The following is a 27,873-nucleotide window of genomic DNA, read 5'->3' as shown; positions in this document are numbered from 1 at the left end:
GTTAATCTTCAAAACATGGCGGTGTGGTACGATTCATTGGTCACAACACGAGCTCAATTTGGAGAAGATGCTGGATGCATTCCGCAGAATTGATCAACAGTGAGTTTTAGTTAGAGGTAGATTGATTGCTGTTCTATTGGTTTATGTTTTAGTTAGCGTGCCACGCCCAGAACCTTCAGACATATGCGCGTCTGCATATTCTACTTTCTCTTTCAGTTTATATTGGATTTCAAAGAAAAGTGACCAGTCGGTCTACTTCCCGTTTGTAAAATGAGGGGACGTGGTGGTCGTCGTGGGCGAAGCCGGGGACGTGGAAGAGGAGGTGGAAGGGGAAGGGGAAGGCGAGGAGGACGTCACTTGGTATGTACGCTGGCATGACTTGAGTTGTATTTGTATTTCTGTGTAACACTGACGGTCGACACGTGATCCTGCACATTGATTGTGGTGGGATCAGGTCTTGATTGCTGGACCCCATCGCGGCTCTTGGCTACTAGGGAACTATTTTAAATAGTTTATGTTGCAATTTTATAGTAATAACCAGTGGATAACATATCTTACACATGCATGTTGTTTCCAGCTTTTGTACTTTACATATGAGTGTTGTTTAAGATAGTCATGGAATCACGCCAAAATGCCAAAGTACAAACATAGAATGAAGACCTCAGATTAGAATTATCTTTCTGCACTGCAGCATCTTGATTGAAGCTATCTTGCAAAACAAACCATTTATTTGAGTGAACAAATCACACTTCCCTGCGATTTGGTTTCACATACCATTTGTGTGAAAGTACGCTTCATGGTGACCTTTAACCCTTTTTGGAGTCAAGGGACTGTGACAAGGATTAAGTAAGAATAAGATATATGGGTGAACAACTTCCTTATTACAATTAGGAGTGATGTTTTGGTGTAGGTTCTAACACCGTTATAGAGCAAGTGATGTACAGAGTATGGTTGACAAGTATATATAAAGGATAGGAGGCAGTGTTTAATAACTGTTTATACCAGTTTTGTACATAGAAGCCAGTAATCTAAATGCCTTTCAAATGTGACAAGGATGTTTTGATTGTTTTTCACTTACTACTCTTCTCATGTCACATAAATAAATAATACAAAGCGATGATGTGAAATTACAACACCACAAATAGATATGTGCATCTATTGTCATGTCAAGACATGTTCAGTAACTTATTCCTTATGTGCATCAATTGTATTATAATATACTCTATAAACAAACTGTATAAATACCCAATGAAGCTTTTTCAGCATGCGTACAAAGGAGCTAATTTCCGAAACACAATTACAAGCTAATTTACTTTCTGAGTCAATCCTATATATTTAGAACCGTTATATACATCTAAAACATTTCGTTTTTTGTAAATCTTAAAATGTTTACTCATTTTGGAAAAAAACCCAATAGAGTGATGATTAGATGAGTGAAAAATTTTGGTTACCCATGAAAAATGTAATAACCCAATTAAAATAGAAACCTTCGAGTAAAATCTCAATTGCTCAAAAAGTTCTGTTGAGCTCTCTCTTAAAGGAGGGCATCAGTATCCAAAGGCGCTGGCATGTTTGGCGAAGTGTAGTTTCTCATCCGTAGGACAAGTACAGTCAAACGGGTAGGGTTGCAATGAGAACTGAGCGTAGCAGGCCTTAAAAAACCTGACTCTAGACAAGATCTATCTAGGCTATGTTTTCTAGGTATTGATTGATATTTTTATGGCTATATTTTCTAGGTATTGATTGATTTTTTATGGCTATATTTTTTACTTTCAGCCACACCATGCAGGCAAAGTACAAAATCCTTTAGGCAGAGAGCGAGTAGATCTCATCTTGACCTATTTGAAAAGCTGTGGCAGCAAGCCACAAAGAGCTATTGATATTGCCAAAGGCTGTGGCTATGGAACCCCCAGGGAAGTGAACCCCACTCTGTACATGCTGAAGCAGAGGAGAGTCGTTAGACTGATTCAGGGCCCCCCACCCCAGTGGTGTTGCAACCCCAATGCCAGGGCAAGTCCTGTTCCCATGGAAATGGTGACGAACATGGATGCTATGAGGCTCGGAGAATCTTATCAGAATGGAATGGCACTAGGCGGTATTGGTCACAGATTTGGAGAATCGTCTTCAGGCATAACATGGGGTGGTACTTGTTCTGGGGGACTTGGTGGAATAGTCCCATGTAGCAGGGGGCAGGGTGATGGAGGAGCATTGATGGGGGAGTCATTCACTTCTAGGATGGGGAATCAAGTACTGGGTACAGACTTTGCTTCTCAGCAACAGTCAGAACAGGCTTTTGTGGAGCATGATGATGATGATGATGATGGAGATATGTGTGAGGATGATGATGATGACATGGAAGAGGAATCCTTTGACATTAATGACAGAATCAACGATCTGATAGCCAACAGCCAAAGCAACTATCAGGACGTGGCTCTGTCACCCGGAACTGTTGACTCTCAGAGTTCAGGCCTGGATTTAGCAGACAGGTCTGAAGACAACCAGGTGTCCAGTTCCATCATTCCCAGTAGAGAATCAGAGTCCCCTGATACTGAGCTCAGCTTCAGGGACCGTGTGTTGAAGACCTTAGCTAACCGGCTGTTGAAAACTGGAGCTAGTCTCGTTATCGTCAGTGCTCTGAAATCGAGCAAAGAATCAGTCGAAAAAGCCCTGCAAGATCTGCTAGAGGAAAAGCTGGTGGACCGGACCGGCTCAGCCTGGATGGTGACGTCAAGTGGAGATCAGTATCTGGAAGAAAATGGTATTTCTGGGCCGGTTAAGAAATCCCAACCGAATATTGCTCGAGGAAAGATGAATATTTGTCACCCATCCAAGAAGGGAGCTACTCACGGTGTCCCCCTGTCCCCGCTGGAGTTGTTGGGGTCGGACACTCAGTATGGGGTGAAGGGGGCAGGGAGGGGTCAAATTCTGGCAAATATTACCGCCGACATCCGCGGAGTCACTGACCGGGGTGTCAAGTCCCAAGTGATGCTCACAAGTCTGGCTGCTGACTCCGTCATTGGGCAGATCGGCCGAGGTCCACAGATGGGGTCTGGAGGGCAGACGAGGCCAGGAGGTTTGTCTGACCCTCGTCCAGGCATGTCTGCTTACGGTATGGGGGATGTGGGTTTATCATCACAAGAATCAGTTAGGTCCCATCCAGGAGCATTTTCCCAGACTCAGATGATAACTGGAAGTTTGTCGCTGGTATCGGAAGCGGAAGGACGACCTGGTCGTTCTTTACCTTCATTCCACCAGCAGCAGACATTTGGATCCCAGTCCGGTCTCAGATCCCTGCCTCGGACTCCGATGGACATTATCAAACAGGAGCAAGGTCAAGGCAGAGTTGGAGTGTCATCAATGGCGACCAGTGCCAGCTCGTCTGGTCACGAGCACAGATTTGTTCCTGGAGGAAACCATGATCCATTGTCACCTTGGACAACAGAGTTGTCCCCCGGACCACAGTCACTTCCGGCCAGGACACAAGGGGGCGCTTCAGGAGTTCCTGGTTTGGCTGGGGGTTTAAACAGTGTTCAGACTGGCACTCTGGAGATCACGACGGAGACGTTCGCCGGCGTCAACAAGAACCCTGTGAGTGCTCTGATGGAGTATGCTCAGTCACGGCAGTCCACAGCCAGGATAGACGTCATCAGCCAGCGGGGACCTTCCCACAAACCAAAGTGAGTACCCCTTTTAGTATCTACAATGAAATATAAGCATCAGCAAACACACTGCTGCATTTAAGTCTTTATGTCTGATTTAAAGAGGGACCTCACAGCCTGATGAAGTGTGTGAATTGTAATTGGTGTTTGTTGTGTACTGACCGTGAATTCTCAGTCTGGGTCTGTGTGTTGTGTAGGTTTGTCTTGGCGGCGTTTGTCGGGTCGCGTCAGTTCCCGGGGGTCGAGTGCAGCAACAAGAAGGATGGGAAGAAGGAAGCTGCAGACGTCGCCATGAGGATATTGCTGGCAGAAGGCCATCAGACTCAGGCCAAGTCGGTGAGTTGTGTTTAGTTAACAAGTTGCCATGACGATATTCCAGCTGTCAGACTCGAGCCAAGTCGGTGAGTTGTGTTTAGTTAACAAGTTGCCATGACGATATTCCAGCTGTCAGACTCGAGCCAAGTCGGTGAGTTGTGTTTAGTTAACAAGTTGCCATGACGATATTCCAGCTGTCAGACTCGAGCCAAGTCGGTGAGTTGTGTTTAGTTAACAAGTTGCCATGACGATATTCCAGCTGTCAGACTCGAGCCAAGTCGGTGAGTTGTGTTTAGTTAACAAGTTGCCATGACGATATTCCAGCTGTCAGACTCGAGCCAAGTCGGTGAGTTGTGTTTAGTTAACAAGTTGCCATGACGATATTCCAGCTGTCAGACTCGAGCCAAGTCGGTGAGTTGTGTTTAGTTAACAAGTTGCCATGACGATATTCCAGCTGTCAGACTCGAGCCAAGTCGGTGAGTTGTGTTTAGTTCAACAAGTTGCCATGACGATATTCCAGCCATCAGACTCAGGCCAAGATGGTGAGTTGTGTTTAGTTCAACATGTTGCCATGACGATACTGCTGGTTAGATATACTTACTATTATTACTTACTATTTTCACTATTGCAATAATAATAATAATTGACCCTAATAGTAACCCCTGTATCACCTGAAGATTTATAACAAAGAATTCACGTGTATGATACATGAGGTTTGTCAAATCAAAGATTTGCCCTGATTAGGAACAGCATAAATTAAGTTATATGCATTCAGCCTGTGTCCCTGTTAAAGTTACTAGTCTGAACTAGTCGTGTGTCATTGTCAGTAGATTTGAGTGTTAATCAGTTATAAGTTGTAGCAGGATCACGAGGGGTACATGGGGTTTTAAATCGTCCCGTGTTAGGTTGTATACCACAAGCCGGATAAACGAGTGGTAGAAAACCTAACGAGGGACACGTAACACCCCATGTACCCCGAGTGATCCTGCTGCAACCAATTTATCTTACTGACATGTTTTGATAACATAATATGACATTGTAAAAGAATTCAAACAAATTCAAAATTGATAGAAAACAGCTGTTCGATTGAGCTGAGGTTAGCTTGAGCTATGTCACATGACTTCCATTGACTCGGAAAATGCATGCAGCTTTTTGCATTGAAGCGGGATATGAGAGATTTATTCTGCCTCTCAGAAATCCACGTGCAGCCTGCATTGCTCGTGGTGGGTATAAGAGATTTATTCGGCCGCTTAGAAATTTATTCCCCTCTATGGCTGGATACATCGTATTTAATGTCACCAATGGACCAATCAGATCTCATCAGCCTGAAAAGGAGGCATGATAAAGACTGTTATTATCCACGCCTGCAAGACTTGGGGTAGGGACAAGTCGTGAACGTCACAGACTTCATTTAAGAAGCTACGAAGCTTTTTGTACTTCAGTGAGTGGGTAAGTGAGTTAATATTTAACGTCACATCGGCAGTATTTCAGCCATATTGTGATTTTTGTACTTCAGAGGCCCTGGGTAAATGATTTGTGTAGTTGAGGCTGGAGATGTGATTTTAACAGGTGGACAGAACGCTGGTCCCATCGTCCGCGATGACACACTTCGACAAGATGGCCGCTCTCACCCACCAGGCCTTCAACCAGCTGATCGCCACCATCCCGGATACTATGGCCGGCCGTAAGGTCATCGCTGGTCTTGTCATGAAGAGAACCCCCGAGGACACTGGTATCGTCATCAGCCTCGGGTCAGGTGAGTTGACGATGTTGCATTGTGTGCCGTGTAGTCCGAGCTACAATTGTGAGATCAGGGTTGTAGCCAGAGGGATTTCCTCATGCTTGTGGTTTTACATTTTCAACCAAAACTGAGGAGGAGTGTAACTGTTTTAACTAACTTATGAACCTTCTAAATGCACGAAAAACCAGAAAGAAAAAGAAAACATCAGGATACATTATAGTGAAACAATACAGTGGGTCACGGTAAAAAACAAATTTGATGACAGCGGTCGAGAGAAAGGCCATGTGCATTATGCAGACAACTGAAGTCACCCTCCCCGGTGTCTCAGTGGGAAAACAGAAGGTGACAACACTAAACATGATATGTGAGGTTGCAGGTTCGATTCTGACAGAATGCCCTGGACATGGATACTAGAAACTGACTTTGCAGCTTTCAACTATTTAAAAACCCTAAGATCAGAATATCAAAAATTCCAACACAGTGGATAGAGCGTCTGTCCGGAGACGGCTTCTGTGGTTAAGTAGTGGATAGAGCGTCTGTCCGGAGACGGCCTCTGTGGTGTAGTGGATAGAGAGTCTGTCCGGAGACGGCCTCTGTGGTTAAGTAGTGGATAGAGCGTCTGTCCGGAGACGGCCTCTGTGGTGTAGTGGATAGAGCGTCTGTCCGGAGACGGCCTCTGTGGTTAAGTAGTGGATAGAGCGTCTGTCCGGAGACGGCCTCTGTGGTTAAGTAGTGGATAGAGCGTCTGTCCAGAGACGGCCTCTGTGGTTAAGTAGTGGATAGAGTGTCTGCCCGGAGACGGCCTCTGTGGTTAAGTAGTGGATAGAGCGTCTGTCCGGAGATGGCCTCTGTGGTTAAGTAGTGGATAGAGCACCTGCCCGGAGACCACCTCCGTGGTGTAGTGGATAGAGTGTCTTCCCGGAGACCACCTCCGTGGTGTAGTGGATAGAGTGTCTGCCTGGAGACAACCTCCGTGGTGTTGTGGATAGAGCGTCTGTCCGGAGACGGCCTCTGTGGTTAAGTAGTGGATAGAGTGTCTGTCCGGAGACGGCCTCTGTGGTTAAGTAGTGGATAGAGCACCTGCCCGGAGACCACCTCCGTGGTGTAGTGGATAGAGTGTCTGCCCGGAGACCACCTCCGTGGTGTAGTGGATAGAGTGTCTTCCCGGAGACCACCTCCGTGGTGTAGTGGATAGAGTGTCTGCCTGGAGACAACCTCCGTGGTGTTGTGGATAGAGCGTCAGCCCGGAGACGGCCTCTGTGGTGTAGTGGATAGAGCGTCTGCCCAGAGAGCGGAAGGTCGGGGGTTTGAAGTCCCTGGTCACGTCATACCAAAAGACGTTAAAAGATGGTACTTGTTGTTACTCTGTCTGGCGCTCGAGAATAAGGGGCTAAAACACGGACTGTTTAGCTTGAAGTCTGTATACTGTGTTTCAGTGGGGTATTCATGTTAAACTGCGGCATGGTATCTCAGTGGGCTAGCACTATAAAATCGGCATTAGTCTGGACCAGAGACATACGTTCATATTACGTGATGTTGAACCTCACCTCACCTCACCTCACCTCACCTCACCTCACCTCACCTCACCTCATCTTACTGAATAGTGTGCTGATATACAATATGTATATTTCTTAGTCGTCAGTTTTTCAAAACAATAGTGTATATTTCTCATGTGAATGTGTTGCCAGGCAACCGGTGTATCACGGGGCAACAGCTGAGTCTGGAAGGCAACACAGTAAATGATTGTCACGCTGAGATCATCACCAGACGAGGCTTCCTCAGGTCAGTAGCAGCGCCACCTGGTGACTATAGCCACAGAGACGTAGTCCAACACGGTGGACAGCGGGGTACTGGTCATGGTTGGTCTCTGGTGACTGTAGCCACAGAGACGTAGTCCAACACGGTGGACAGCGGGGTACTGGTCATGGTTGGTCATCTGGTGACTATAGCCACAGAGACGTAGTCCAACACGGTAGACAGCGGGGTACTGGTCATGGTTGGTCACCTGGTGACTGTAGCCACAGAGACGTAGTCCAACACGGTGGACAGCGGGGTACTGGTCATGGTTGGTCATCTGGTGACTGTAGCCACAGAGACATAGTCCAACACGGTGGACAGCGGGGTACTGGTCATGGTTGGTCATCTGGTGACTGTAGCCACAGAGACGTAGTCCAACACGGTGGACAGCGGGGTACTGGTCATGGTTGGTCATCTGGTGACTGTAGCCACAGAGACGTAGTCCAACACGGTGGACAGCGGGGTACTGGTCATGGTTGGTCATCTGGTGACTATAGCCACAGAGACGTAGTCCAACACGGTGGACAGCGGGGTACTGGTCATGGTTGGTCATCTGGTGACTATAGCCACAGAGACGTAGTCCAACACGGTGGACAGCGGGGTACTGGTCATGGTTGGTCATCTGGTGACTGTAGCCACAGAGACGTAGTCCAACACGGTGGACAGCGGTCCTGGGTTCAGTTCCTCACATGGGTAGAGTGTGTGAGGCCCATAGTTGGCCTTCCTGCTACATTATGTCTGGAATACAGAGCAGAGTGCAACAGTACCTACTCCGTTTGCAACGCTCGGATTATCTTCCCGAGACAAGGGAGTTAAAAGTCCAGTTTCCTCCCTTGCCGAACTAGGCTGGAATTTCTTGGCTTGATCGTAGCATCACCAGTGGCTATTACAGGTTATGTCTCTTCTATGGCCCTCCTATTGACCAATCAGATTCCACCTCTCATCATGCTCATATCACTTACAATTGCTTCAAACAAAATGGTGGTGCCCAGTAAAGACAATCAGATCGATAATCAAAATCTATATTGTGATAAAACGGGTCTTGCTTCCCGAAGTGCATCAAATCGTGTGAGCACCTTGATTAAAAACATGAAAAGATTTAGAAAATTTCTGTTGACGTCAAGTTGGCAGTACACATGTTTTCCAAATCCTGCAATCGACCGAAATCTGCACGGCAGTTTATGAACCGGATGTTGATTTCATTACGTGATTTTAATTTGACTATGCATAGACTCGATAATCCAGTCAAAATTAATATTACTCCATAATTCCAGCCTAATTCAGCAAGGGTGGAAACTGGACTTTTATAGTCAGTTATTTCCTTGTCTTGGGAAGCTGCACTCGGAAACAGTCATGGTAGATGTTTTGTAGATTTCTAATAATATCAATTCTAAACAGACATTGCAATGCTACCAAGAGATACAACATAAACATTTAGTTTATTAGTCAAACAAGGAGGTTTGTGTTTGGCCTGGACATAGTTGTGGTCAGTGTCCATCCGATAGTCAGTGTCCATCCGATGGTCAGTGTCCATCTGATAGTCAGTGTCCATCCGATGGTCAGTGTCCATCCGATGGTCAGTGTCCATCCGATGGTCAGTGTCCATCCGATAGTCAGAGTCCATCCGATAGTCAGTGTCCATCCGATAGTCAGTGTCCATCCGATAGTCAGTGTCCATCCGATAGTCAGTGTCCGGTGTTCTCATCTTTCAGGTTCCTGTACGGACAGTTGGAGACCTACGAGCCCGGCAGACCTCACGACCTGTTTGAAGTGGGACAAACCGGCAAACTCCGGCTCAAACCAGGCATCAGTCTCCATCTGTACATCTCAACAGCACCATGCGGAGATGGAGCACTCTTTTCTCCCAGGTGACTGTGTTTATTTGTTTCTTTGTTGTTTAACGCTGCACTCAGCAATATGATGGCGGTCAATAAATAATAGAGTCTGGACCAGACAATCCAGTGAGTGACATCATGAACATTGATTTACTCAATTTGGATATGATGACATACATCAACCAAGTCAGCGAGTCTGACCACCCGATCCCGTTAGTCGCCTCTTATGACAAGCATAGTCGCCTTTTACGACAAGTATGGGTTGCTGAAGACCTATTCTACCCCAGATCGTCACAGGCCCCCAGGTGACTGTTGCAGTGATTGTTTCTAACATAATCAAAATAGAGGATTGGGTGGTTTTGTGGGATCAGGGTGACTGAGCATGTGGAGTTTTATTATGTCTCCCCCAGAATGGAGGGAGACATATTGTTTTTGGCACGGTTCCCGTCGGCGTCGGCGTCGGCGTTCCCACCGTTTCCGGACTTGGTTTCCGGACCATAACTCGAAAACCGTTTAGTATTTTTTCGCGAAACTTTGTATACACATTAACCCAGCACTGAAGTGGTGCCTTTTGCTATTTAGAGATTTTTGACATTTTTATTTTTTCTCGTTTCCATGGAGATAACTTGAACATAGACTCTGAATGGGGGTAAGCTTTGTTTCCGGACCATAACTCGGAAACCGTTTAATATTTTTTCGCGAAACTTTGTATACACATTAACCCAGCACTGAAGTGGTGCCTTTTGCTATTTAGAGATTTTTGACATTTTTATTTTTTCTCGTTTCCATGGAGATAACTTGAACATAGACTCTGAATGGGGGTAAGCTTTGTTTCCGGACCATAACTCGGAAACTGTTTAATATTTTTTCGCGAAACTTTGTATACACATTAACCCAGCACTGAAGTGGTGCCCATTAGTTGTTTGAAATTTCTAGGAGTTCTATTTTTGTCTCTGTTATTTAGTAATGGAGGGTGGGAATGAAGAGATGGGGTTTAACGTGAAATAAACGAATGAATGGGGGTTAGGGGAGTGGGGGGAGACATATGTTTTTACGAGTAAAAACACTTTCTGGTTGGACTATTGTATAGTGCTGACTGTGGCGTTAAACAACAGTCACTTGTGCCCAGAAGCCGTGGCACTATTTGTAAATCCCACCCTCAAACCAGCTTTCCCCAGTTTTATTGTACTCGTTTCAAACTGGCCACTTCCATTCCAGACAATGCTTTGAAACATATTTTGACAAAGTCCTCAATTCAAATTTGAAAACTGAACAAAAGAAATTGGGGAATATCTAAATTGATGTGCAAGATTTGATGGCAGTTCTTCCCATGGGCTATGGAAAGTCTCTGCCATTTTAAATGTTTATTCAGCTGAAGCGCTAGATAGACAATGACATTGCTGGAATATTTGAAAACTACTTAGTTTGTGGACTGAGAGTATTTCATGATATTTAACTTGAACAGATTCAATGTTTCTCAATCTTCAGTAAATTATGTTGCAAATATTACTTGGCCAAGTTCCATGAATGACAATATTTTCATGACTTCTCGACACCTAGGGATGCTGTATCCAACAAGGGCAGTGTGACCTTCGACCGCCAGCACCATCCGACCTTCACCAGCACAGTACAGGGCCTACTTAGAACCAAGATGGAGGGAGGTACGTCACATAACAGCCTACATTACCATGGTTACAGGTTCTGCATCATTTTCAGTGAAATATTTTGCATCCATTGTCTCAGCTGGTTATGGTACTTGGTGAATAATCTCTAAAGGTTGCAGAAGTAAATCTGTTAGTTTAAGTAATTCTTTTTATTGAAAATATAGTTTGAACACCTTTATATTTGTATTGTTGTTTTAATGAATAGATAAAATTACTGTGATTTGAATTTGAGGTAAAGAAGTGAGTTATCCAAAAAAAGTTGTCAGGGCTTGAAGATCGTCTTACACCCAACTTGTCCTGCCGGGCAGGTAGATATTCTAAGTTTTTACATAGCTCTATGTTCTCAGTTATTATAACCATTTTCTGTAATGAAATTCTATGAAAGACTCTGATAGTTAAGGACATTGACGACAGACGTATAAAATAATTCAGTCACTGCCATCTACAATTGTCTCAGGGGCGGTCCGGTAGCCTAGTGGTTAAAGCGTTCGCTCGTCACGCCGAAGACCCGGGTTTCGATTCCCGACATGGGTACAATGTGTGAAGCCCATTTCTGGTGTCCCCCACCGTGATATTGCTGGAATATTGCTAAAAGCGGCGTAAAACCATACTCACTCACTCACTCACTACAATTGTCTCAACCCATTCACACGTCCTAAACATCCGTCTTTCACAGTTCGTTTTGTTTTTTACAATCATACGGTTTTGTGTAATTTTCCTTTTTTATCGACCTCTTGAAAAATCCCTCACAAAATCATGCACTTTTGCTTTGACATTTGAGAGTCAGTAACGAATCGCTTACGACAAAAATAATAACTATATTTTCCTGCCTTTAAAAACTAGTTTTGAGACCTGCTGCGAAAACACACTTTCTGTTTCTAGGACAGACGGTTGCCATGTATGTCGTCTATTTATGATATGAAATGTATTTGAGATTCATACGATTGAGATAGGTACTTACATGTTTGGAGGTGTTTGCATCCTTCTTTCTCACACGGTACATCCTGCCACTCGTCAAGACGACCGGACGATAGTTGTATATTTAGTTGGAATGCGAGCTGGTGATCCTCAGCATTTTATCCTTATTACCATGGTAACGTTATGACACAGAGATATGTTGTTGACAGGGGAGGGCACAATCCCCATCGAGTCGGACTTCGTGGCCCAGACGTTTGATGGGATCCAGCGCGGGGAGAGGCTGAGGACCATGTCGTGTACTGACAAGATCTGTCGGTGGAACGTGGTTGGCATGCAGGGGGCGCTGTTGTCTCACTTCCTGGAACCCATCTATCTCGACTCACTCACTCTGGGTAAGTCAGCTTTGGGATCAGTGTATTCATTGTTACTTATAATAGAATATGTGAACTTAGCACAGAATTTGTCAGAAGTCTGAATTGCTGTCGTTGGGAATGGTATGTTTATTTTATTTAGTTTTAGTTGTACATATGTATGCGTATATAATTTTTAATAGTATGATTATAAGGAGAATCCGATGCATGGTCTTTTAATGTGAAATATACAACACAGTGGATAAAAGTCAGAGGTTTGCCAAGGAGTTTTAACCTCTTATCAACAAATGCGGATATATCTGATATGAATAGACATGAGTGTGTGATAATATTTATCATCCAAAATCATTTTATTATTGTTTTCTGCTTGTAAAGAGTATTAATGTACAGGAAAGCAGCATCAGTGGGAGATAGATTAGTGATGTCATGTGACTGTGATGTCATTGTAACCGATGACATTGGTCTCCAAGGCATTGTAATGTAATTTCATTGAAGTGATATCGTGATATCTTGCACTTGATCACATCCAAGTGATATCTCCGTGGAAGTCAGTATTGGACGAAACATGTAACTTTCACGTCCATTGTCTCATGGTTGGTCACATGTGGTACATCCTATGTGGTGCGAATGCCTTGGCGTAGTAAGTTAATCAGTTCCCTCTGCACTAAACATGAAACTAGTAAGTTAATCAGTTCCCTCTGCACTAAACATGAAACTAGTAAGTTAATCAGTTCCCCCTGCACTAAACATGAAACTAGTAAGTTAATCAGTTCCCTCTGTACTAAACATGAAACTAGTAAGTTAATCAGTTCCCTCTGCACTAAACATGAAACTAGTAAGTTAATCAGTTCCCTCTGCACTAAACATGAAACTAGTAAGTTAATCAGTTCCCTCTGCACTAAACATGAAACTAGTAAGTTAATCAGTTCCCTCTGTACTAAACATGAAACTAGTAAGTTAATCAGTTCCCTCTGCACTAAACATGAAACTAGTAAGTTAATCAGTTCCCTCTGCACTAAACATGAAACTAGTAAGTTAATCAGTTCCCTCTGCACTAAACATGAAACTAGTAAGTTAATCAGTTCCCTCTGCACTAAACATGAAACTAGTAAGTTAATCAGTTCCCTCTGCACTAAACATGAAACTAGTAAGTTAATCAGTTCCCTCTGCACTAAACATGAAACTAGTAAGTTAATCAGTTCCCTCTGTACTAAACATGAAACTAGTAAGTTAATCAGTTCCCTCTGCACTAAACATGAAACTAGTAAGTTAATCAGTTCCCTCTGCACTAAACATGAAACTAGTAAGTTAATCAGTTCCCTCTGCACTAAACATGAAACTAGTAAGTTAATCAGTTCCCTCTGCACTAAACATGAAACTAGTAAGTTAATCAGTTCCCTCTGTACTAAACATGAAACTAGTAAGTTAATCAGTTCCCTCTGCACTAAACATGAAACTAGTAAGTTAATCAGTTCCCTCTGCACTAAACATGAAACTAGTAAGTTAATCAGTTCCCTCTGCACTAAACATGAAACTAGTAAGTTAATCAGTTCCCTCTGCACTAAACATGAAACTAGTAAGTTAATCAGTTCCCTCTGTACTAAACATGAAACTAGTAAGTTAATCAGTTCCCTCTGCACTAAACATGAAACTAGTAAGTTTATCAGTTCCCCCTGCACTAAACATGAAACTAGTAAGTTAATCAGTTCCCTCTGCACTAAACATGAAACTAGTAAGTTAATCAGTTCCCTCTGTACTAAACATGAAACTAGTAAGTTAATCAGTTCCCTCTGCACTAAACATGAAACTAGTAAGTTAATCAGTTCCCTCTGCACTAAACATGAAACTAGTAAGTTAATCAGTTCCCTCTGCACTAAACATGAAACTAGTAAGTTAATCAGTTCCCTCTGTACTAAACATGAAACTAGTAAGTTAATCAGTTCCCCCTGCACTAAACATGAAACTAGTAAGTTAATCAGTTCCCTCTGCACTAAACATGAAACTAGTAAGTTAATCAGTTCCCTCTGCACTAAACATGAAACTAGTAAGTTTATCAGTTCCCCCTGCACTAAACATGAAACTAGTAAGTTAATCAGTTCCCTCTGCACTAAACATGAAACTAGTAAGTTAATCAGTTCCCTCTGTACTAAACATGAAACTAGTAAGTTAATCAGTTCCCTCTGCACTAAACATGAAACTAGTAAGTTAATCAGTTCCCTCTGCACTAAACATGAAACTAGTAAGTTAATCAGTTCCCTCTGCACTAAACATGAAACTAGTAAGTTAATCAGTTCCCTCTGCACTAAACATGAAACTAGTAAGTTAATCAGTTCCCTCTGTACTAAACATGAAACTAGTAACTTAATCAGTTCCCTCTGCACTAAACATGAAACTAGTAAGTTTATCAGTTCCCCCTGCACTAAACATGAAACTAGTAAGTTAATCAGTTCCCTCTGCACTAAACATGAAACTAGTAAGTTAATCAGTTCCCTCTGCACTAAACATGAAACTAGTAAGTTAATCAGTTCCCCCTGCACTAAACATGAAACTAGTAAGTTAATCAGTTCCCTCTGTACTAAACATGAAACTAGTAAGTTAATCAGTTCCCTCTGCACTAAACATGAAACTAGTAAGTTAATCAGTTCCCTCTGCACTAAACATGAAACTAGTAAGTTAATCAGTTCCCTCTGCACTAAACATGAAACTAGTAAGTTAATCAGTTCCCTCTGCACTAAACATGAAACTAGTAAGTTAATCAGTTCCCTCTGTACTAAACATGAAACTAGTAAGTTAATCAGTTCCCTCTGCACTAAACATGAAACTAGTAAGTTAATCAGTTCCCTCTGCACTAAACATGAAACTAGTAAGTTAATCAGTTCCCTCTGCACTAAACATGAAACTAGTAAGTTAATCAGTTCCCTCTGCACTAAACATGAAACTAGTAAGTTAATCAGTTCCCTCTGTACTAAACATGAAACTAGTAAGTTAATCAGTTCCCTCTGCACTAAACATGAAACTAGTAAGTTAATCAGTTCCCTCTGCACTAAACATGAAACTAGTAAGTTAATCAGTTCCCTCTGCACTAAACATGAAACTAGTAAGTTAATCAGTTCCCTCTGCACTAAACATGAAACTAGTAAGTTAATCAGTTCCCTCTGTACTAAACATGAAACTAGTAAGTTAATCAGTTCCCTCTGCACTAAACATGAAACTAGTAAGTTTATCAGTTCCCCCTGCACTAAACATGAAACTAGTAAGTTAATCAGTTCCCTCTGCACTAAACATGAAACTAGTAAGTTAATCAGTTCCCTCTGTACTAAACATGAAACTAGTAAGTTAATCAGTTCCCTCTGCACTAAACATGAAACTAGTAAGTTAATCAGTTCCCTCTGCACTAAACATGAAACTAGTAAGTTAATCAGTTCCCTCTGCACTAAACATGAAACTAGTAAGTTAATCAGTTCCCTCTGTACTAAACATGAAACTAGTAAGTTAATCAGTTCCCCCTGCACTAAACATGAAACTAGTAAGTTAATCAGTTCCCTCTGCACTAAACATGAAACTAGTAAGTTAATCAGTTCCCTCTGCACTAAACATGAAACTAGTAAGTTTATCAGTTCCCCCTGCACTAAACATGAAACTAGTAAGTTAATCAGTTCCCTCTGCACTAAACATGAAACTAGTAAGTTAATCAGTTCCCTCTGTACTAAACATGAAACTAGTAAGTTAATCAGTTCCCTCTGCACTAAACATGAAACTAGTAAGTTAATCAGTTCCCTCTGCACTAAACATGAAACTAGTAAGTTAATCAGTTCCCTCTGCACTAAACATGAAACTAGTAAGTTAATCAGTTCCCTCTGCACTAAACATGAAACTAGTAAGTTAATCAGTTCCCTCTGTACTAAACATGAAACTAGTAAGTTAATCAGTTCCCTCTGCACTAAACATGAAACTGGTAAGTTTATCAGTTCCCCCTGCACTAAACATGAAACTAGTAAGTTAATCAGTTCCCTCTGCACTAAACATGAAACTAGTAAGTTAATCAGTTCCCTCTGTACTAAACATGAAACTAGTAAGTTAATCAGTTCCCTCTGCACTAAACATGAAACTAGTAAGTTAATCAGTTCCCTCTGCACTAAACATGAAACTAGTAAGTTAATCAGTTCCCTCTGCACTAAACATGAAACTAGTAAGTTAATCAGTTCCCTCTGTACTAAACATGAAACTAGTAAGTTAATCAGTTCCCCCTGCACTAAACATGAAACTAGTAAGTTAATCAGTTCCCTCTGCACTAAACATGAAACTAGTAAGTTAATCAGTTCCCTCTGCACTAAACATGAAACTAGTAAGTTTATCAGTTCCCCCTGCACTAAACATGAAACTAGTAAGTTAATCAGTTCCCTCTGCACTAAACATGAAACTAGTAAGTTAATCAGTTCCCTCTGTACTAAACATGAAACTAGTAAGTTAATCAGTTCCCTCTGCACTAAACATGAAACTAGTAAGTTAATCAGTTCCCTCTGCACTAAACATGAAACTAGTAAGTTAATCAGTTCCCTCTGCACTAAACATGAAACTAGTAAGTTAATCAGTTCCCTCTGTACTAAACATGAAACTAGTAAGTTAATCAGTTCCCTCTGCACTAAACATGAAACTAGTAAGTTAATCAGTTCCCTCTGCACTAAACATGAAACTAGTAAGTTAATCAGTTCCCTCTGCACTTAACATGAAACAAGTAAGTTAATCAGTTCCCTCTGCACTAAACATGAAACTAGTACGTTAATCAGTTCCCTCTGCACTAAACATGAAACTAGTAAGTTAATCAGTTCCCCCTGCACTAAACATGAAACTAGTAAGTTAATCAGTTCCCTCTGCACTAAACATGAAACTAGTAAGTTAATCAGTTCCCTCTGCACTAAACATGAAACAAGTAAGTTAATCAGTTCCCTCTGTACTAAACATGAAACTAGTAAGTTAATCTGTTCCCTCTGCACTTAACATGAAACTAGTACGTTAATCAGTTCCCTCTGCACTAAACATGAAACAAGTAAGTTAATCAATTCCCTCTGTACTAAACATGAAACTAGTAAGTTAATCTGTTCCCTCTGCACTAAACATGAAACTAGTAAGTTAATCAGTTCCCTCTGCACTAAACATGAAACCTCGAAGTGGTGTACTCATGGACGCACAAACACAGAAACAAATGGACAAATTTTTACTGCATTGTGTTTGCAGTTATGTGAAGCACAATCACGAACCATAGGGCCAAGGATACTGTCAAACAGAAAAGCAACTCTGCCTCAGAAAGCACCCTGCCATGTTTGAGGGGAGGTGATGGTAAGCTAGTGTAGCAGTTGACAGGGAACTTTTGGGACAGTGCCTAAAATTGGTGTTTCTCTGAATGTGTTGCAGGATTCTTGTATGACCACGGCCATCTTGCAAGGGCTGTGTGTTGCCGTGTCAACAAATCAGACCCCCCAATTGATACCCAGCTCCCCCCGGGGTTCTATCTGAACCATCCCTGGCTGGGGAGGGTGACGGCGTGTGATCCCCCGCGGGAGACGCAGAAGACCAAGTCTCTCAGCATCAACTGGTGTCTCGGGGACCCCAGACCGGAGGTCCTAGATGGCCCGCTGGGACTGTGTCATACAGTGTAAGTATTCACTACCCCAGACCGGAGGTCCTCGATGGCCTGCTGGGACTGTGTCATACAGTGTAAGTATTCACTACCCCAGACCGGAGGTCCTAGATGGCCCGCTGGGACTGTGTCATACAGTGTAAGTATTCACTACCCCAGACCAGAGGTCCTAGACGGCCCGCTGGGACTGTGTCATACAGTGTAAGTATTCACTACCCCAGACCGGAGGTCCTCGATGGCCTGCTGGGACTGTGTCATACAGTGTAAGTATTCACTACTGGGGCATTGTCATACAGCATAAGTATTCACTACAGGACTGTGTCATACAGCATAAGTATTCACTACAGGGGCAGTGTCATACAGCATAAGTATTCACTGCTGGGGCAGTGTCATACAGCATAAGTATTCACTACTGGGGCAGTGGCATACAGCATAAGTATTCACTACAGGACTGTGTCATACAGGGTAAGTATTCACTACGGGGTCAGTGTCATACAGCCTTAGTATTCACTACTGGGGCAGTGGCATACAGCGTAAGTATTCATTAGAAGACTGTGTCATACACCGTAAGTATTCACTGCGGGGACTGTGTCATACAGCAGAAGTATTCACTACAGGACTGTGTCATACAGCGGAAGTATTCACTGCAGAATTGTTTCATACAGTGTAAGTATTCACTACTGGGGCAGTGTCATACAGCATAAGTATTCACTACAGGGCAGTGTCATACAGCGTAAGTATTCACTACAGGGACTGTGTCATACAGGGTAAGTATTCACTACGGGGTCAGTGTCATACAGCATAAATATTCACTACTGGGGCAGTGGCATACAGCGTAAGTATTCATTAGAAGACTGTGTCATACACCGTAAGTATTCACTGCGGGGACTGTGTCATACAGCAGAAGTATTCACTACAGGACTGTGTCATACAGCGGAAGTATTCACTACGGGGACTGTGTCATACAGTGTAAGTATTCACTACTGGGGCAGTGTCATACAGCATAAGTATTCACTACAGGGCAGTGTCATACAGCGTAAGTATTCACTACAGGGACTGTGTCATACAGGGTAAGTATTCACTACTGGGGCAGTGTCATACAGCATAAATATTCACTACTGGGGCAGTGTCATACAGCATAAGTATTCACTACTGGGGCAGTGTCATACAGCGTAAGTATTCACTACAGGACTGTGTCATACAGCAGAAGTATTCACTATAGGGACTGTGTCATACAGCGTAAGTATTCACTACTGGGGCAGTATCATACAGCATAAGTATTCACTACTGGGGCAGTGTCATACAGCGTAAGTATTCATTACAAGATGTGTCATACACAGTAAGTATTCACTACGGGGGCAGTATCATACAGCGTAAGTATTCACTACTGGGGCAGTGTCATACAGCATAAGTATTCACTACTGGGGCAGTGTCATACAGCATAAGTATTCACTACAGGGCAGTGTCATACAGCATAAGTATTCACTACTGGGGCAGTGTCATGCAGGGTAAGTATTCACTACTGGGGCAGTGTCATACAGCATAAGTTTTCACTACAGGACTGTGTCATACAGCGGAAGTATTCACTACTGGGGCAGTGTCATACAGCATAAGTATTCACTACTGGGGCAGTGTCATACAAGGTAAGTATTCACTACAGGGCAGTGTCATACAGCATAAGTATTCACTACTGGGGCAGTGTCATACAGCATAAGTATTCACTACTGGGGCAGTGTCTAACATGGTAAGTATTCACTACTGGGCAGTGTCATACAGCATAAGTATTCGCTACTGGGGCAGTGTCATACAGCATAAGTATTCACTACTGGGGCAGTGTCATACAGGGTAAGTATTCACTACTGGGGCAGTGTTATACAGCATAAGTTTTCACTACAGGACTGTGTCATACAGCGGAAGTATTCACTACTGGGGCAGTGTCATACAGCAGATGTATTCACTACTGGGGCAGTGTCATACAGCATAAGTATTCGCTACTGGGGCAGTGTCATACAGCAGATGTATTCACTACTGGGGCAGTTTCATACAGGGCAAGTATTCACTACTGGGGCAGTGTCATACAGCATAAGTATTCACTACTGGGGCAGTGTCATACAGCATAAGTATTCAGTACTGGGGCAGTGTCACACAGGGTAAGTATTCACTACTGGGGCAGTGTCATACAGCCTAAGTATTCACTACTGGGGCAGTGTCGTACAGCATAAGTATTCAGTACTGGGGCTGTGTCATACAGCATAAGTATTCACTACTGGGGCAGTGTCATACAGCATAAGTATTCACTACTGGGGCAGTGTCATACAGCATAAGTTTTCACTACAGGGCAGTGTCATACAGCATAAGTATTCACTACTGGGGCAGTGTCATGCAGGGTAAGTATTCACTACTGGGGCAGTGTCATACAGCATAAGTTTTCACTACAGGACTGTGTCATACAGCGGAAGTATTCACTACTGGGGCAGTGTCATACAGCATAAGTATTCACTACTGGGGCAGTGTCATACAAGGTAAGTATTCACTACGGGGGCAGTGTCATACAGCATAAGTATTCACTACTGGGGCAGTGTCATACAGCATAAGTATTCACTACTGGGGCAGTGTCTAACATGGTAAGTATTCACTTCTGGGGCAGTGTCATACAGCATAAGTATTCGCTACTGGGGCAGTGTCATACAGCATAAGTATTCACTACTGGGGCAGTGTCATACAGGGTAAGTATTCACTACTGGGGCAGTGTTATACAGCATAAGTTTTCACTACAGGACTGTGTCATACAGCGGAAGTATTCACTACTGGGGCAGTGTCATACAGCATAAGTATTCACTACTGGGGCAGTGTCATACAGCATAAGTATTCACTACTGGGGCAGTGTCATACAGCATAAGTATTCACTACTGGGGCAGTGTCATACAGCATAAGTATTCACTACTGGGACAGTGTCATACAGCATAAGTTTTCACTACTGGGCAGTGTCATACAGCAGATGTATTCACTACTGGGGCAGTGTCATACAGGGTAAGTATTCACTACTGGGGCAGTGTCATACAGCATAAGTATTCACTACTGGGGCAGTGTCATACAGCATAAGTATTCAGTACTGGGGCTGTGTCATACAGCATAAGTATTCACTACAGGACTGTGTCATACAGCGGAAGTATTCACTACTTGGGCAGTGTCATACAGCATAAGTATTCACTACTGGGGCAGTGTCATACAGCATAAGTATTCAGTACTGGGGCAGTGTCATACAGCATAAGTATTCACTACTGGGGCAGTGTCATACAGCATAAGTATTCACTACTGGGGCAGTGTCATACAGCATAAGTATTCACTACTGGGGCAGTGTCATACAGCATAAGTATTCAGTACTGGGGCTGTGTCATACAGCATAAGTATTCACTACTGGGGCAGTGTCATACAGGGTAAGTATTCACTACTGGGGCAGTGTCATACAGCATAAGTATGCACTACTGGGGCAGTGTCATACAGCAAATGTTTTCACTACTGGGGCAGTGTCATACAGCATAAGTATTCACTACTGGGGCAGTGTCATACAGCATAAGTATTCACTACTGGGGCAGTGTCATACAGCATAAGTATTCACTACTGGGGCAGTGTCATACAGCATAAGTATTCACTACTGAGGCAGTGTCATACAGCAGAAGTATTCACTACTGGGGCAGTGTCATACAGCATAAGTATTCACTACTGGGGCAGTGTCATACAGCATAAGTATTCACTACTGGGGCAGTGTCATACAGCATAAGTATTCACTACTGGGGCAGTGTCATACAGCAGAAGTATTCACTACTGGGGCTATTTACACTTCAAGTACTTTTGGCTTCTAAAATTGACTATTAAAAAAGAATTTTATTTTTTCATCTTTTTGCAAAGATTTTCATGCGGTGTTAGACATTTAATGCTTATGTTCATCTCACCCGGGTATTTATATCAATATTTTTTTCTGTTTCAGAATCGAGAACGACTTTTTCTCTAGACTCACGAAAAAGAATCTGTATGATAGTTTCAAGAAAGTTGCCACAAGATTTGGACGCACTGTCCTCCTTGAAGCAGAAACCTACAACAAGGCCAAGATGATGGCGTCGGACTTTCAAACAGCAAAATCAGCCATGTTGAAAAAATTCAAAGAAAACAAGTATGGGCCGTGGGTGTCGAAGCCTGTTGAGGAAGAAATGTTCTGTTAGTGGGATGCATTAGCATTACACTTGCAGAACAAGCCAATAGAGGTCGCCACCTGGAGGGGAGATAACTCTGACCTGCAGAGACAATCCGAGGCAATGGCTTTTTTGCTGTTTGTTTTTTGCTCCATGTTTCTACGTCTTGCAATGTGTTGGCTGTCATTGGTATTACAGACTGTAAGATTTGTAAGAAATGGAAATACTTTAGTTAGAAGCAAACAGAATGTCTTTGCTTTGAATTATTTCATCTTGTGTCCTTTTTTTGAAATTATTACCTTTTTCTTTATTCAAACACATGTTGATATTAAGGCTATTTCAAAAAGGAAATTGGAAAATAAGCAAATGGTTTTGCAGCTTTGTTTATTAATCACATATATTTTCAAAATAAGGGGAGGTAATTCCTATATGTTTCCACTTGACCAATTACAATCAAATGTTGCAAGGTGATCAAAGGGACGTCAAACACTTCGATGTCATGTGGCAACACACAGCCAATCACACTGAAGCTTCACCAATCAGGATGTGCAAGTCAAAGTCTGGAAAAGAAAATCCAATTTGAAAGTTCAGATCGCTAAAGTGATTAGTGAATTTGACTGAAGGGAAGAGACGGGATTGGCTGCTGAGTTGTTGCGAGAACATCGAAGTTGTTTGACGTCCCTGGTAGTGGCCTGCAGCAAAGGCTAACAGCAGCGAGTCATGCCCACACCGTATTGTTTAGAATTTTCATTTGAATCATTGGAAGTTGAGTTTTTCATGCTGTGTATTTCTCAAGCATCTTGTGGTGTATGTAATATGTAGTATGTAATATGTTCTATGTAATATGTAGTATGTAATATGTTCTATGTAATATGTAGTATGTAATATGTTCTATGTAATATGTAGTATGTAATATGTTCTATGTAATATGTAGTATGTAATATGTTCTATGTAATATGTAGTATGTAATATGTTCTATGTAATATGTAGTATGTAATATGTTCTATGTAATATGTAGTATGTAATATGTTCTGTGTAATATGTAGTATGTAATATGCAGCGTTAGAAATTGGCACTTGTCCTGTAGTCCTTGCCAAACTGCCCAATTAAGGTATCCTAAGGACTAGTAGAAATTTACCCTTCTTCAAGATTTTGCTTTATGTTATCTGTATGAGGACTAGTGGACTAAAACTGCTGAATATGTATGCAATATGTAATATGCAGCGCTCCAGATAAGCTTTTGGTGTTGTGGGTATTTTACCCATGCATTTTAAAATCATGGGGTATCAGTAATTCAATCTGGGTATTCAAATTTCTGTTACCCATTAGTTTTTACATGTGTGGGTATTTAAGTTAAATATTTAAAAACACTATTCATCTAGTCCCTGCAAACTGGTGTCGTGTGGGTTCGAGAGCCTTTTTTAGGACCTAAAAATACCACGATACTTCCACAAGAAAGTGTGATGGCAAATGATCATGATGTAAGTGTCATCGTGGAGTTTGGCAAGGTTGACGGAATGCCCGTTTATAATTTCAAAATAAGTTGCTGATTTGCTAATCGAATACGCAGGGTTACTTCACAATATTTTGATGATACGCACAAGTTTTTTTTTTTTAGCGTATCTGTAATGTTCGTTGCTTATTTGATACGCTTGGATTTTATTTTACTGCATATTTCTGCATTTCTGATGCGTATTTCACGCAGCTTATCTGGAGCTCTGGTATGTAAGATGTTGGCTGTGTATAATGGGGCTAAATGTTTAGTTGTACACACATGAAACACACTTATGTATGTTCTCATTGTTCTGTTGAACTGATGTTATTAATTGAAATGTGTGTCTGGTTGTGTGGCAGGGTGAAGATGAGTTTGTGGAACAGTGTGTCAGATCAACCAGAATGGGAAACTATTTTGTGACATGATTGTGTCACCATCTCTCCATGGCTCTCTTCTGTGCATAGGAGGATGTAGAGAATCAGATTTTCTGCCCCTGGTATCATGAAAATAAAGATGTTTTTTTATTGAATTTATTTTGTCCAAAAAGTGGAATTGTTTTGTGACATGATTGTGTCACCATCTCTCCATGGCTCTCTTCTGTGTAGAGGAGGACATATGTATGTAAAAGAATCAGATTTTCTGCCCCTGGTATCATGAAAATAAAGATGTTTTTTATTGAATTTATTTTGTCACATTCCTTTCCTTGTGTGAGTGAGTTGGTGAGGAGATAAACCTACTGTTTTCAATTAAGAGATCTGTGATGTAAAATTGATCCTGCTAAAATATTAATATGTAGGGTCAATCTAGTTTCAGTGTAAAGAGCCGATGATATTTGTTATGTTTTGAACGCAGAAGTTTGTGACTTCATGTTATGACAAAATGGAAAAGCGTATTCCACGATAACGTAGCACTTAAACAATAACACGACACTCCTTCCTTTCTTCCTCAAAATGGACATCCCCAACACGTAACGAATTTATGAACAACAGGGAGCAGGGGAAGTGCGACAACTTTAATATTAACCCTGTGGATGTGCCACTACAAACTCATTTGGCAACATTGGGCAAGCATAGTTAGACATTGTAAGATTTTGACAAATTAGATACTGACTAATACAATTCTTCATCACTGCATTCAAACACGAAAGGTTTCGTCAATGGTGCCATGTTAACATTCCTGGACGGAAGCGCCTCGGTAAGCCAAGCAGTCGCCACTGTACAACAGTGTAGTCATATATGTGAGGCAGTCATAATAACAGCAGTGTCAATCAAAATTTGATATCACATGCAGACTTATTGACCAATCAGAATGAAGAATTCTTGGCTGTCCATGTTAGAATGATTCCCCGTAGACTACTCACTAAGTAATATCACGTGACCGCGAGGAAAGGTCAAAATGACACAAGAAACGTTACTCTGAAAAATGTACACAAAGGCTGTTCATGTGCTCTCCTACCGTATGCAAATCACTCATGTCAAGGGTTCAAGCAGCGAGACGGGCGGTGGGGTAGGTTAGCGGTTAAAGCTTGCGCTCGTCACGCTGACGACCCGGGTTCGATTCCCCACATGGGTACAATGTGTTAAGCCCATTTCTAGTGTCCCCCGCCGTGATATTGCTGAAAGCACTGTAAAACCATACTCACTCACTCAAGCAGCGAGACATTAACTTTGTGCATTGAAACAGGCCTGACACCTTTGCCTCGCTGCGGCCATTGAACATGAAAGAAGGGCCTCATGAATGGCATTCATTATCGCCGAAGGGGTCGTCGGCGCAGGTACTAGGTAGTTCCTGTGCCGACAACGACCCCTACAGCTTCAGTGTCTGAGGAAGGATAAGCCGGACTTCATGTAAAGTGGTAGGTTTTGAAAGACGTCTCAAACGTCATTCCACCTCATCCCAGAGATGTTCGATTGCTGACGGATCAGCGGATCTGGCAGGTCAGGGAAACACATCTCCAACAATCTGGCGTTATGGTGCAGCAACGTCCATTTGCAATTCTCAGTCCGGTGTCATGCCGCATTCAAATCCTTCTTCTTTCTGAATACATTTAAACTTCCTTTTGAAGTGATTGGCATTCTCTATCAAACCATGGTTCATCATATTTATAGTCCGTATCAATTTTCTTCGTTTCAGATTCAGCGATATTTTATAACAACTTTAGAAACATACCAAATACTTTATTCAACGTTGACACATGCTACATCTGCAGCCTCTAGTAGATACTGCACAGTCCCAGAGCAGCCAGCTCCAGTAGATATTGCACAGTCCCGGAGCAGCCTCCTCCAGTAGATGATGCACAGTCCCAGAGCAGCCTCCTCCAGTAGATGATGCACAGTCCCAGAGCAGCCTCCTCCAGTAGATGATGCACAGTCCCAGGGCAGCCTCCTCCAGTAGATGATGCACAGTCCCAGAGCAGCCTCCTCCAGTAGATGATGCACAGTCCAAAAGCAGCCTCCTCCAGTAGATGATGCACAGTCCCATAGCAGCCTCCTCCAGTAGATGATGCGTAGTCCCAGAGCAGCCTCCTCCAGTAGATGATGCACAGTCCCGGAGCAGCCTTCTCCAGTACATGATGCTCAGTCCCATAGCAGCCTCCTCCAGTAGATGATGCGTAGTCCCAGAGCAGCCTCCTCCAGTAGATACTGCACAGTCCCGGAGCAGCCTCCTCCAGTAGATGATGCACAGTCCCAGGGCAGCCTTCTCCAGTAGATGATGCACAGTCCCGGAGCAGCCTCCTCCAGTAGATACTGCACAGTCCCAGAGCAGCCTCCTCCAGTAGATGATGCACAGTCCCAGAGCAGCCTCCTCCAGTAGATACTGCACAGTCCCGGAGCAGCCTCCTCCAGTAGATATTGCACAGTCCCAGAGCAGCCTCCTCCAGTAGATATGGCACAGTCCAATAGCAGCCTTCTCCAGTAGATGATGCACAGTCCCAGAGTAAGGTTTGTTCTAGATTGTTCAGTCCTCTCTTCAACCCACACGAATTTAAAAAAATCTTTGTTACGTGTATTGCGTGGCGTAGGGTCACTTACTTGAAGCGCACGTAAACTAGTCGTGACAGGAAGGTGTGATGACTCGGCCCGGGACGGTATGTCAAAGCTATGGCAAATATCAGACAACTAGGACGAGGCAATAACATAGTCCACCACACTCGCACCCTGGTTTCCTATAAACGTAAAATCTCCCACCCCGGCGTGTGACCCTCACCTCCCATTCATATGATATTCACTACACTACACGAATCTAGTAAGCTCGTACCAAAGTTATTGAAAAATAAATAAAACAGAATTTTTTTTAAAGCTGAATTTGTCTTAAATTAAACCCATACACTGTTACCAGGCCCCTCGAGACAATGTAAGAATATCATATTGTACAAAGTCAGTTCAGTGCTAGTTCCTGCATTCAAGTCCAATACATCAAGTAAGTAATTATATAATATGTCTATGTCATGTTTGCATTGCCTCAAAGGGTTTGTGTATTTGTTGCTTTGCTCGATACCTGTGCGTACGGTCAATGTCACTATCAGCAAATTCATCTTCTCTCTGGTTGTATTAAATATGTCTGGTATATTTTCCTTGCACACTTTATACAATTTCTCCATTCTCTCTTGTACCCCACAAGCAAATTATTTCTTCTGCTCTGTTTTTCCCGGTGTTCTACTCTAGACTCTAGGTCACTGATACTGTCAGACCAGTTATACAATTCATCCACTTTGTTAGATACTTCATCCCACCCGTGACGATCCGGGTTAGAATACATCTTCAGCAACCGAGGAAAGCTGGTTTGAGGGTGGGATTTACAAATAGTGCCACGGCTTCTGGGCACAAGTGACTGTTGTTTAACGCCACAGTCAGCACCATACAATAGTCCAATAAAACTCCACATGCTCAGTCACCCTGATCACACAAAACCACCCAATCCTCTATTTTGATTATGTTAGAAACAATCACTGCAGCAGTCACCTGGGGGCCTGTGACGATCCGGGGTAGAATAGGTCTTCAGCAACCCATACTTGTCGTAAAAGGCGACTATGCTTGTCATACGAGGCGACTAACGGGACCGGAGGGTCAGGCTCGCTGACTTGGTCGATGCATGCCATCGTATCCCAATTGCGTGGGTCGATGCTCATGATATCAATCACTAGATTGTCTACTCCAGACCTTTATCTAGCTGGAATAATGCTGAGATCTGCGTTACACAACAAACAAGACACTTCATCCACATCTAGTCTGAGAACAGCCAGCTCTTCT

At 42.7% G+C, this 27,873-nt stretch overlaps 1 protein-coding gene across 1 annotated transcript; it reads left to right on the top strand.

Moving 5' to 3' along the window:
* LOC124116840 lies at positions 1 to 23,480 on the top strand. The gene is made up of 11 exons (XM_048385822.1): positions 1 to 99; positions 217 to 360; positions 1,777 to 3,677; positions 3,857 to 3,995; positions 5,544 to 5,730; positions 7,404 to 7,497; positions 9,225 to 9,380; positions 10,908 to 11,008; positions 12,139 to 12,321; positions 17,713 to 17,953; positions 21,927 to 23,480. Exons 2-11 carry the CDS (start codon positions 271 to 273, stop codon positions 22,156 to 22,158), a joined length of 3,324 nt encoding a protein of 1,107 aa, XP_048241779.1. The 5' UTR covers positions 1 to 99; positions 217 to 270; the 3' UTR covers positions 22,159 to 23,480.
* The last annotated feature ends 4,393 nt before the right edge of the window (positions 23,481 to 27,873 follow it).

Source organism: Haliotis rufescens, unplaced genomic scaffold (genome assembly GCF_023055435.1).
Source record: "Haliotis rufescens isolate VD_foot unplaced genomic scaffold, xgHalRufe1.0.p SCAF_6, whole genome shotgun sequence".
Lineage (NCBI taxonomy): Eukaryota > Metazoa > Mollusca > Gastropoda > Lepetellida > Haliotidae > Haliotis > Haliotis rufescens.
This window is presented reverse-complemented; position numbering and strand designations above follow the sequence as displayed.

Excerpts from the sequence above, each read along its gene's own strand:
- LOC124116840 (XM_048385822.1), top strand. The coding sequence starts at position 271 with ATGAGGGGACGTGGTGGTCGTCGTGGGCGAAGCCGGGGACGTGGAAGA. Across the intron at positions 3,996-5,543 it reads ATCAGACTCAGGCCAAGTCG|GTGGACAGAACGCTGGTCCC; the intron begins GTGAGTTGTGTT and ends TGATTTTAACAG. Across the intron at positions 11,009-12,138 it reads TAGAACCAAGATGGAGGGAG|GGGAGGGCACAATCCCCATC; the intron begins GTACGTCACATA and ends TGTTGTTGACAG.